This window comes from Pleurodeles waltl, chromosome 12 (genome assembly GCF_031143425.1).
Source record: "Pleurodeles waltl isolate 20211129_DDA chromosome 12, aPleWal1.hap1.20221129, whole genome shotgun sequence".
NCBI classification, from domain to species: Eukaryota; Metazoa; Chordata; class Amphibia; order Caudata; family Salamandridae; genus Pleurodeles; species Pleurodeles waltl.
Genome location: NC_090451.1, coordinates 637,727,832 through 637,740,061, shown reverse-complemented (window position 1 = coordinate 637,740,061; position 12,230 = coordinate 637,727,832). Strand labels below are relative to the sequence as shown.

At 45.7% G+C, this 12,230-nt stretch overlaps 1 protein-coding gene across 8 annotated transcripts in view; it reads right to left on the bottom strand.

Annotated features, from left to right (window-relative positions):
• The window catches only part of TPM3 (tropomyosin 3), a 109,079-nt gene that overhangs the window by 33,299 nt on the left and 63,550 nt on the right, over positions 1–12,230 (bottom strand). For 4 of the 8 annotated variants that reach the window (XM_069218145.1, XM_069218144.1, XM_069218150.1 and 1 more), the window contains one exon: positions 12,038–12,192. The exons of the other annotated variants lie outside the window; for them this stretch is intronic. In XM_069218145.1, the coding sequence (XP_069074246.1) occupies positions 12,189–12,192 (4 nt within the window). In that variant the 3' untranslated portion in view covers positions 12,038–12,188. Of the gene's footprint in view, positions 1–12,037; positions 12,193–12,230 lie in introns of those variants that run through there. 8 annotated transcript variants of the gene reach the window in all.

Below are 12,230 nucleotides of genomic sequence, written 5' to 3'. Positions count from 1 at the left end.
TCTCGGTTTGTGGCAGGCTGCTAAAACTAGTCAGCCTACACAGATAGTCGGTTAAGTTTCAGGGGGCACCTCTAAGGTGCCCTCTGGGGTGTATTTTACAATAAAATGTACACTGGCATCAGTGTGCATTTATTGTGCTGAGAAGTTTGATACCAAACTTCCCAGTTTTCAGTGTAGCCATTATGGTGCTGTGGAGTTCGTGTTTGACAGACTCCCAGACCATATACTCTTATGGCTACCCTGCACTTACAATGTCTAAGGTTTTGTTTAGACACTGTAGGGGTACCATGCTCATGCACTGGTACCCTCACCTATGGTATAGTGCACCCTGCCTTAGGGCTGTAAGGCCTGCTAGAGGGGTGTCTTACCTATACTGCATAGGCAGTGAGAGGCTGGCATGGCACCCTGAGGGGAGTGCCATGTCGACTTACTCATTTTGTTCTCACTAGCACACACAGGCTTGTAAGCAGTGGGTCTGTGCTGAGTGAGGGGTCTCTAGGGTGGCATAAGACATGCTGCAGCCCTTAGAGACCTTCCTTGGCATCAGGGCCCTTGGTACTAGAAGTACCAGTTACAAGGGACTTATCTGAATGCCAGGGTGTGCCAATTGTGGATACAATGGTACATTTTAGGTGAAGGAACACTGGTGCTGGGGCCTGGTTAGCAGGGTCCCAGCACTCTTCTCAGTCAAGTCAGCATCAGTATCAGGCAAAAAGTGGGGGGTAACTGCAACAGGGAGCCATTTCTTTACACAAGCCCCCCCCAGCCCACAGGCCAGGAGACTCAGCCCAAGCTGGGAGAGTCTTCCTAGTCTGTCAGGCGAGGAAGAGTAGGAGAAATAGGCTGGTTAGTTGCAGGGCCTACTCTGCCTTACATCCTTCTGTTCAGGTCATTCCCTTTGGGGAACTGACCTACTTCCACAGTGATAGGACCTAGTCTGAATTGCCTCTTGTCTGCCTCTTCAATGTCTCCACCCATTCTTTCTATTTTGGTCTTAGAGGTATCCACCTCTGCTAACCTTATCTTGGCCAGGGTTACCCCTAGCTTACCCAGAGAGGTTACCCAGAGCTGGAGTAACCCCACCATGACCAATAGGGTCAGGGGGCCTAACTTGCTATTTGGCATGGGGTCAGACCACCATGCTAAGGATAGTGCAGCCATAAAGGCTAACACCCAGCAGAGGCCACTGACAGTTGTCAGTGCCCAGAACCACACCTTTAGCTCTTCACCTAAAAGGGAAGGGGCTAAGTTACAGGCCTCTTTGGGTTCAGGTTGCCTGTCTGCTGTATTAGAGTGGGGGGTTACCACATCTTGTAGTAAACACCCTTCTTCCACTCTTTCTTCTGTTAGCTGAGGAGCCACCCACTCAGGTTTAACAGTTGCCTGACTAGCCAGGACTTCTTGTGGGTCAGGTTGGACTTTATCAGGGCCATTTTTGGAGTTCTCCCCTACTGGAGCAGAATCTCCTTGGCTTGCTGTAACCTTGGCTAAAGGTTGTCCACCCTTCCTACTCTGTTTTCTTTTCTTCTTCTTCTGGGGCCTGCTTGCATTTACTGCAGAGGCAGGACTTCCAGAATCCTTGGGAGAGGACTGGCACTGGACCAGTTCCTCTCTTGGGCTCTGACTAACCTCTGGGTAGTCATTTCCAAGGAGACAATCAAGGGGGAGGTCTGTACTGACTACTACCCTTCTCCAGCTAAGAGTGCCACCCACTTCTATGGGTACTAAAGCCACAGGCCTCTTAGTGACCCTGTCTAGGCTAACTCGTACCCTGGCAGTCTCACCTGGGATGTACTGGTTTGAGAGCACCAGCCTGTCATGCACAATAGTGTGACTGGCACAAGTGTCTCTCAGGGCAGTGGTTGGGATTCCATTCACCAGTAGGTGGTGGAAGTGTCTACTTCCCTCTGGAATCTCCAATTCACCTGTTGGGCCCTGTTTCCAGTTGAAGGCTATGAAGACCTCCTCATCTGAGGAGTCATCTCCCATGGCTACACTGGTTACCCCTGGAATCTTGTTCTGGGGTTTGTTTTTGGGACAAGAAGTGTCCTTGGTGTGGTGCCCAGACTGTTTACAGTTGTGGCACCATGCCTTAGTGGCATCCCAGTTCTTACCCTGGTACCCACCTTTGTTTTGGGTTGTGTCTTGGGGCCCACCCACCTGTTCTGGTTTTTGGGGGCCTACAGAGGACTCTTTTTCTTTGTTTCTAGTGTCACCCACTTTCTCCTGGGGAGTTTTGGTTACCCTAGTCTTGACCCAGTGGTCTGCCTTCTTTCCCAATTCTTGGGGAGAAATTGGACCTAGGTCTACCAGATACTGATGCAACTTTTCATTGAAGCAGTTACTTAAAATGTGTTCTTTCATAAACAAATTATAAAGCCCAACATAGTCACACACTTCATTTCCAGTTAACCAACCATCTAGTGTTTTTACTGAGTAGTCTACAAAATCAACCCAGGTCTGGCTCGAGGATTTTTGAGCCCCCCTGAATCTAATTCTATACTCCTCAGTGGAGAATCCAAAGCCCTCAATCAGGGTACCCTTCATGAGGTCATAAGATTCTGCATCTTTTCCAGAGAGTGTGAGGAGTCTATCCCTACACTTTCCAGTGAACATTTCCCAAAGGAGAGCACCCCAGTGAGATCTGTTTACTTTTCTGGTTACACAAGCCCTCTCAAAAGCTGTGAACCATTTGGTGATGTCATCACCATCTTCATATTTTGTTACAATCCCTTTGGGGATTTTTAGGATGTCAGGAGAATCTCTGACCCTATTTAAGTTGCTGCCACCATCGATGGGGCCTAGGCCCATCTCTTTTCTTTCCCTTTCTATGGCTAGGAGCTGCTTTTCCAAAGCCAATCTTTTGACCATCCTGGCTAACAGGGGGTCATCTTCACTGGAGTTATCCTCAGTGATTTCAGAGGTGTTGGTCTCTCCTGTGAGGGAACCAGCATCTCTGACTATTATTTTTGGAGTCAGGGTTTGAGGGACCCTGTTCTCCCTAGATAGGACTGGTAGGGGGGAATTTTCCTCCAAGTCACTATCCTCTTCCTCTGAGTTGCTACCCTCAGAGGGGTTGGCCTTTTCAAACTCTGCCAAAAGCTCCTGGAGCTGTATTTTGGTAGGTTTGGGGCCCATTGTTATTTTCTTTATTTTACAGAGTGACCTTAGCTCCCTCATCTTAAGATGGAGGTAAGGTGTGGTGTCGAGTTCCACCACAGTCACATCTGTGCTAGACATTTTGCTTCTAAAAGTTGGAATACTTTTTAAGAATCTACAACTGGTTCTAGAATCTAATTCAAACTTTTACAAACTTTTAAACTCTAAAAGACAATGCTAAACAGGGACTTAACACACAAGGCCCTAGCAGGACTTTTAAGAATTTAGAAAAATTTCAAATTGCAAAAATGAATTTCTAATGACAATTTTGGAATTTGTCGTGTGATCAGGTATTGGCTGAGTAGTCCAGCAAATGCAAAGTCTTGTACCCCACCGCTGATCCACCAATGTAGGAAGTTGGCTCTGTATGTGCTATTTCAAAGTAAGGAATAGCATGCACAGAGTCCAAGGGTTCCCCTTAGAGGTAAAATAGTGGTAAAAATAGATAATACTAATGCTCTATTTTTGTGGTAGTGTGGTCGAGCAGTAGGCTTATCCAAGGAGTAGTGTTAAGCATTTGTTGTACATACACATAGACAATAAATGAGGTACACACACTCAGAGACAACTCCAGCCAATAGGTTTTTATATAGAAAAATATCTTTTCTTAGTTTATTTTAAGAACCACAGGTTCAAATTCTACATGTAATAGCTCCTTCGAAAGGTATTGCAGGTAAGTACTTTAGGAACTTCAAATCATAAAAATTGCATGTATACTTTTCAAGTTATTGACAAATAGCTGTTTTAAAAGTGGACACTTAGTGCAATTTTCACAGTTCCTAGGGGAGGTAAGTATTTGTTAGGTTAACCAGGTAAGTAAGACACTTACAGGGCTTAGTTCTTGGTCCAAGGTAGCCCACCGTTGGGGGTTCAGAGCAACCCCAAAGTCACCACACCAGCAGCTCAGGGCCGGTCAGGTGCAGAGTTCAAAGTGGTGCCCAAAACACATAGGCTAGAATGGAGAGAAGGGGGTGCCCCGGTTCCGGTCTGCTTGCAGGTAAGTACCCGCGTCTTCGGAGGGCAGACCAGGGGGGTTTTGTAGGGCCCCGGGGGGGACACAGGTCCACACAGAAATTTCACCCTCAGCGGCGCGGGGGCGGCCGGGTGCAGTGTAGAAACAAGCGTCGGGTTCGCAATGTTAGTCTATGAGAGATCTCGGGATCTCTTCAGCGCTGCAGGCAGGCAAGGGGGGGATTCCTCGGGGAAACCTCCACTTGGGCAAGGGAGAGGGACTCCTGGGGGTCACTTCTCCAGTGAAAGTCCGGTCCTTCAGGTCCTGGGGGCTGCGGGTGCAGGGTCTCTCCCAGGCGTCGGGACTTTAGGTTCAAAGAGTCGCGGTCAGGGGAAGCCTCGGGATTCCCTCTGCAGGCGGCGCTGTGGGGGCTCAGGGGGGACAGGTTTTGGTACTCACAGTATCAGAGTAGTCCTGGGGTCCCTCCTGAGGTGTTGGATCTCCACCAGCCGAGTCGGGGTCGCCGGGTGCAGTGTTGCAAGTCTCACGCTTCTTGCGGGGAGCTTGCAGGGTTCTTTAAAGCTGCTGGAAACAAAGTTGCAGCTTTTCTTGGAGCAGGTCCGCTGTCCTCGGGAGTTTCTTGTCTTTTCGAAGCAGGGGCAGTCCTCAGAGGATGTCGAGGTCGCTGGTCCCTTTGGAAGGCGTCGCTGGAGCAGGATCTTTGGAAGGCAGGAGACAGGCCGGTGAGTTTCTGGAGCCAAGGCAGTTGTCGTCTTCTGGTCTTCCGCTGCAGGGGTTTTTCAGCTAGGCAGTCCTTCTTCTTGTAGTTGCAGGAATCTAATTTTCTAGGGTTCAGGGTAGCCCTTAAATACTAAATTTAAGGGTGTGTTTAGGTCTGGGGGGTTAGTAGCCAATGGCTACTAGCCCTGAGGGTGGGTACACCCTCTTTGTGCCTCCTCCCAAGGGGAGGGGGTCACAATCCTAACCCTATTGGGGGAATCCTCCATCTGCAAGATGGAGGATTTCTAAAAGTTAGAGTCACCTCAGCTCAGGACACCTTAGGGGCTGTCCTGACTGGCCAGTGACTCCTCCTTGTTATTCTCATTATTTTCTCCGGCCTTGCCGCCAAAAGTGGGGCCTGGCCGGAGGGGGCGGGCAACTCCACTAGCTGGAGTGTCCTGCTGGGTTGGCACAAAGGAGGTGAGCCTTTGAGGCTCACCGCCAGGTGTGACAATTCCTGCCTGGGAGAGGTGTTAGCATCTCCACCCAGTGCAGGCTTTGTTACTGGCCTCAGAGTGACAAAGGCACTCTCCCCATGGGGCCAGCAACATGTCTCGGTTTGTGGCAGGCTGCTAAAACTAGTCAGCCTACACAGATAGTCGGTTAAGTTTCAGGGGGCACCTCTAAGGTGCCCTCTGGGGTGTATTTTACAATAAAATGTACACTGGCATCAGTGTGCATTTATTGTGCTGAGAAGTTTGATACCAAACTTCCCAGTTTTCAGTGTAGCCATTATGGTGCTGTGGAGTTCGTGTTTGACAGACTCCCAGACCATATACTCTTATGGCTACCCTGCACTTACAATGTCTAAGGTTTTGTTTAGACACTGTAGGGGTACCATGCTCATGCACTGGTACCCTCACCTATGGTATAGTGCACCCTGCCTTAGGGCTGTAAGGCCTGCTAGAGGGGTGTCTTACCTATACTGCATAGGCAGTGAGAGGCTGGCATGGCACCCTGAGGGGAGTGCCATGTCGACTTACTCATTTTGTTCTCACTAGCACACACAGGCTTGTAAGCAGTGGGTCTGTGCTGAGTGAGGGGTCTCTAGGGTGGCATAAGACATGCTGCAGCCCTTAGAGACCTTCCTTGGCATCAGGGCCCTTGGTACTAGAAGTACCAGTTACAAGGGACTTATCTGAATGCCAGGGTGTGCCAATTGTGGATACAATGGTACATTTTAGGTGAAGGAACACTGGTGCTGGGGCCTGGTTAGCAGGGTCCCAGCACTCTTCTCAGTCAAGTCAGCATCAGTATCAGGCAAAAAGTGGGGGGTAACTGCAACAGGGAGCCATTTCTTTACAGTGACCATTTAGAAATACTCTAAGAATGTAGAGATTGACTGGTCTGAGATGTAGGAGTGGCCTGATTGATCCGTCCTTCTTTGGTATAAGGACGTATAGGGAGTAAACTCCTGATTTTTTTATGCGACAAGGGGACTGGTTCTATGGCTCCTTTGAGAAGGAGTGATTGGACCTCTTTTTTGAGTAGTGTAAGGTGTTCTTGTGAGAATTTGTGAGTGCAAGGGTGAACGTTTGGTGGATTGGAAGTGAGCTCCAGAGAATAACCATGTTGGATAATTGAAATCACCCACTGTTCTGTGGTGATATTGGACCATTGAGGGTAAAAGTCTTTTAGCCCCTACCAGAGGTGTGAGGTGGTGGAAATTGTAGGTAGTCACAGATGGGTATTGGAGGCAGATCCTCGGGATGAGTATGCCTTACCCCTGTCTGTTATTTGTACCTTTATGCGATCCCCTAAAGGAACCTTTGTTATGAAAGTGGGAGGCATGTTTAGTTTGGGAGGAGGAAGGCTCTGTAGACAATGGTTTGAAGCCTCCCCTGAATAGCAGCCAACGAAAATTACTACATTGTAAAGTGTTTAGTAGTGCCCCCATTGCTTTAGCTGTCTCAGAGTCTAAGTTTTTCAGGTGTGGTATCACGTGTGTTATCAACTTGGTTGTCCAAATAGGTGTTCCCTATCAAATGGCATCTTGATTAGTGCCTGCTGTACTTCCGACTTGAAGCACGAACACCTAAGCCATGCATGCCTGCGTATGACGATGCTTGTGTTAATACCACGTGCTGCTCTATCTATTGCAGCTATCCTACAACTAATAGAATTTTTGGTGATAGCTTGTCTGTCTGACAACTTTTTTTTTTTGCCCTTTGCGATGTTCCTCTGGGAGATACTGAAGGAGATCCTCCATTTCATCCCAGGGGGCCCTATAGTACTATGCTAACGGAGCTTGCAAATTGGCAATAAGCCAATGGTTGGCGTACTGTGCTGCTTCTCTTTTTCCTGCTGCATCTATTTACTTACTTTGTCAGGAGGGGGTGGCTCTCCTGTAGACTGACTATTAGCACAATTTAGTCTAGAGCTGACTGCAACAGAATCAGGAGTGGTTTGAGCTCATATAAACAGAGGGCTGACCTGTAGGTGCAGCTTTGTCTTTTTCTTTTATTTATTTTTAAATCAACCCTTGGGGTGATAACTCTGGACCTTACGGGTTCTTTAAAAATGTCATCAGCAAGACAAAGCATGCCGGGTAGCATGGGGAGCAACTGACTGTGTAATTGTAAGCATGTCAAAGAGTAAACCCTGTTCAATTGGGTCAGTGTGTAGCTGGTCATTGTGGAACGCCGCTGCCCTTGCTATCACCTGCTATGATGTAGAATCTTCAGACAGTGATGGTTGTGCAGGGTAACTAGATCTGGATCATTTGGTATTATAAGATCTGGATTAAATTAATCCCATTGATCTACGTCATAAGGTGAGTCACCCAAGTTGTCATCTTGAGAGGAGGGTGAACCTTGTGGTGAAAACCGAGGTACAGGAAGAGGTGTAGGAGAATGTGGAGGCGGAGGGGTGGAAAGAGGAATTGGAGAATGAGGAGAAAGATGACGCTGAATTGGAGCCTTGTCCTTGGAGGCCTTTCTTGGAAGCGGAGAAAGGTCCAAAGCCTCTTTAATGGAACAAGGGGGAAGCAAAAATTCTTACTGTTCCTTTTTGAACGTGGAGCTGACAAGCATCCATGGCTTCTAAAAAAAGTTCCAGAAGAGTGACTAGAGTCCTTATGAGGCACAGCCTTGTTTTCTGAAACTTTCTGTACCGAAAACGTTGGTCGATGCTAAGGGATCAGCTCTGAAGCTGATGTAGAGGCTTTCTTGGTCGATGCCAAAGTGCTGGGGTTCATGGGACAACTTTGTGTTGGCTATCTTTAGTACCGGACCGACTGGGAGGCGGAGCATTCTAAGGTGATTTTTGGATCAGACTATGGCCCGAAGGCAGTGGCGGTCCAGTGATCGCTTTGTAGGACTTTTTCAAAGTCTTTGTTTGGGGAGTAGGGGTTATTCTACTCACAGGTTGCGCCGCCACCAGTTGACTTTCAATGTCGGATTGTCCATGAGATCCCAAATCCTTGATGGAGAAAGCATCCTCTTGCGTGTTTTCTTCCCCAAATTTATTAGGTGTGTCGACTAGAGTTTTGGATACTATTTCCAACTGACACGCTCTTCGGTCCCGCAGCATCTTCGAGTGAAAGGAATGGCATGCATCACAACTCTGTTCGTTGTGGTCCAGGGAGCGACACAAATTACACACCATATGTTGGTCAGTGTGGGGAAATTCAGAGGGGCATCAAGGGCAAAACCGAAATGGAGTAAGTTCTATTAGCCCTGCATAGTCCAATGCCATGTGGAGGACACCCTTACAGGGCAGTGAGTCAGTTCCCAGAGCTGAAATTCAGACTGACAGCGACTGAATTGTACCTCAAACAGGTTCTCTCAATTGCATTGACAGAAAGGCAGAAGAGAACAGTTCGGAATGGGCCAAGCCAAGCGAAATCACACGGCCCAACCAGACGGCAGAGAGAAAAAACAAACAATCTTACAAAGGACTCGATACCCATGTGCAGTATAACAGAAGAGTCACTCGATCCCATGACTTGAAAAGATTGTTCGAACAAAAACAAAGTGAAACACTCCAGACCCTACACTATAAGGCAAAGCATGTCATCTACACATGCCATTGAACACAAATTTTCATTCTGGTCCAGACTTTCCTACCCTCCATTTTAGGGCTCCCCTAGACAACACAATCTCCGTTTCTGTGAGACTTTGCTTTCATACAATGGGCTTACAGTAAAAACCCTTACCATTGGTTAGCTTCAGATTTGCTTTTGAAAGGAACAGTGTCAAATGCTTTATGGGAACCACATAATGTTTTCTTATTCGATCCTAAACAGTGAAAGTGATTTATCACATTGTAATTCCAGTAACTGCCATGGCTTTTATATATTGCACTTATTTCCTCACAGATATCAATTTGCATATCTAAAGGTATCGAACTACATTCATGTGGAGCTAAGCTTCGTCTTTTATTCTCTTACACACAGAAACCATACAGCATGTTTGAGGTTTAAGCACTGACTGATATATTGTTAATGCATGGAATCAAAGCAGCGGAGTCTAGAGCTACTGGGGGAGCTTGGATATGATAAACAAATCAATGCATCTCAATCTATAGCTAGTGAAGCTCTAATACTATGGAATCAGTTTGTGAAAGTCTGGCACACTCATTTCTCATTTGGAATATCTGAATTCAACCTTAAAAGGCTGGCTTTTTAACATTAACGATTGTTGATATTATACTGTCTCCTCCAACTTAACTGGCTGCCCTCTGGTGCTTCAAGGGTGGTCTCACAGACAGCAAGAGGAGTCACTCTGGGCACCTGCACGAAACCAGTGGCCTCAATCAAGGGCCGAATAAAACCTAACATTCACCTGTCTTGCGCTTTCAGCAAACTCGCTTAACGTAGAAGACCCCCGTCTCTCCTCCGAAATATCAAGTGCAAAATCATGAAGACCTGGAGCCCAAGTAAACGCCTTAAATCTACCCCACACAGTGAAGGCACGTTAAAGAACTATTGAAATGTTGGTTTGCATCACTTTGTTTTGAATGCATTCAGCTACAACTTGAATCCACCAGAATGAGAAAAAATAAATAAATAAATAAATAATAAAAAAAGGATCCATTATTGAGAAAGAAAAAAATGGAATTCATTAAGTACCACCAGCATACAGCGCAGGGAGTTGAAGATGAGGAATGCCCACTGCACAGACCAATAGCATGAGGTGAGATTCACAAGGCGATAATTCGTAGGACGAACATGTAGGGAGACATTAATAGTGATAGCTATGTTTTCCCCAAGGGAGCAGTGAGAAACTCTGTGAGCAGTACTTTAATTTGGGGGGGGGGGGGGGGGGGGAAGAGGTCCAGTTCAACCCCTTTCCCTATTAAAAAAAAAAAAAAATGAAGGATTGTCACCTGTCAGTAAACTAACCTTGTAGGCAACATCCCTGTTTATGCCAAGAGTAGTGGCAGCCCAGGCATAGGATAATGCGTTGTCAGGGAAAAAAAAATGGATGTGCTACCCAACCTTTGTATAGCACGCAATCGGCATAAGTGCAGCATGTCGAATGTCTGGCATGATTATGCAGTAGACCTGCTGTTTATGGCTTCTAAAGTATGTGGTTGTAGAACACCAGTGTTGTGTAATTGAAGCAAGATCTTTGCTCAACGTTACTATTTATTTCACTATCAAGTTCAACGCATACTCTTGCCTGGACATAACATTAACGGGCTATGAACTGATTCAACACTGGCAATAAGTGCTGGGTGGTTTTCTACTTTGACTCCATGTAAAATGCAGTTTTCATCAATGCTACTCAGAAAGTTAAAAACTGCATCTCTAAAGGCATTTAGGAATCTTACATCAATTTGTTAATTGCTTTGACTCTGCTCTGGCTAGAAAAATCTGTGGTGCTATTAAAAGAATGAAAACTATGAGGATTCCTTAATTTCTGCTAAGATTATCTTCTGATGTCACAAGAGATTAGTAAATTAGTGTTGGAAGAAAATAATAATAAAATAAACAAAAGCCAATATCCTTAGTTTTAAGGTTGGGTGTAAACTGTCCAAACCGCTACCTGGACTTCCATAAATGCAGTTTATCATTTGCCATGATTTATAATTACCATGTCACATAACCTGCTTATCGCAGAAGACTCACTGCTATCTACACTTGAATAGACAGTGCACCAGAATGACTCCCCTTTGACTTTGCTCAATACCATTCGACTCATGAATGGTAAAACCTATTTGCAGTCGTGAAATCATTCTAAGGATCACTTAACGTAGTTCTGCTTTCTCTTTTTGTAAACTGGATAATCAACACAGCACTGTTACTGCCAACTCTGTAGGAGCACTTGGAAACCTAAACTACTATGTATATATTTGTGTGACGGGACTACATATTTTACATGTATCTACCTCTCTCCATAATATACTGTGCCCAATATGCAAGGCATTATACTGAAAGTGTTAAAGTTAAGAGAAACGTGTGGGTGTTTTGAGCAAAAAAATTATACTCGGATAAATCTATGAATTAGGCTTACAATAAAAGTTTACAGGCCGACAAAAACTCCACCAGATGAGAGCTACGGTCTCTCAGTTGCTGACAGAAGGTGGCCTGATGTGACAATTACAGATCCAAAACTTCGGAAGTCTGCGCTGTACGGTATTCAAGAAAATAATTACAGCACTCCCCAAAACGGTCTACAAGTAGTTTGTCGTGCCTTAGCTTGTTTCACGGATCTCTGAAAAATGCAATACTGACAGCACAGACTAGTGAAAATCTGTACAGTACAGAAGAAAAAATAATAAAAGAAAAATCAAGCTCTGGTGAGTTTTTCCTACCCTATCCCAAGATACACCCTGCCTACAGACTGCTGCCACAGATACATTTGCTTTGCTATTTCCACACAAGGCCTGGAGATCCGTCAAGGCTTGTTTAGTACAGCAGAAATGGTGGAGAGAAAAATAACCATAAAAAGGCCTGCTGAGTTTGGAGAAGGATACGAAGCAGTGACCCTACTCTAAGGGAGTATTATGGGAAGGAGAGAAATAGAATAACTTCTAGACAAGGAACAGTGGGGTACCAAAAAGCACCCCACATGGAGGAATACAGAGAAATAAATGTCAGAATGACTTTAACCAAAAGACAGGAGATACGTTGAAAACAAAAAAAGTGACGAAATGCAAAATAGAAATAAAACGCAAGAAACTGTTTTTGTTGACAATAGCTTTGAGAATTATCAAATGTACTTCTTTATTCTTGTTAAAAAAAAAAAAAAGTTTCCATAGAAGAAGTGATCTCCAGAGAGCGAGAGAGAGAGAGCGAGACCGAGACAGAGAACTGCAGCGAAACTTCAAATGAGGGTTGGAATCCCAGACTTTATCTGTATAAAAAAGGTAGAGAGCAAAAAAGGTACCTTGG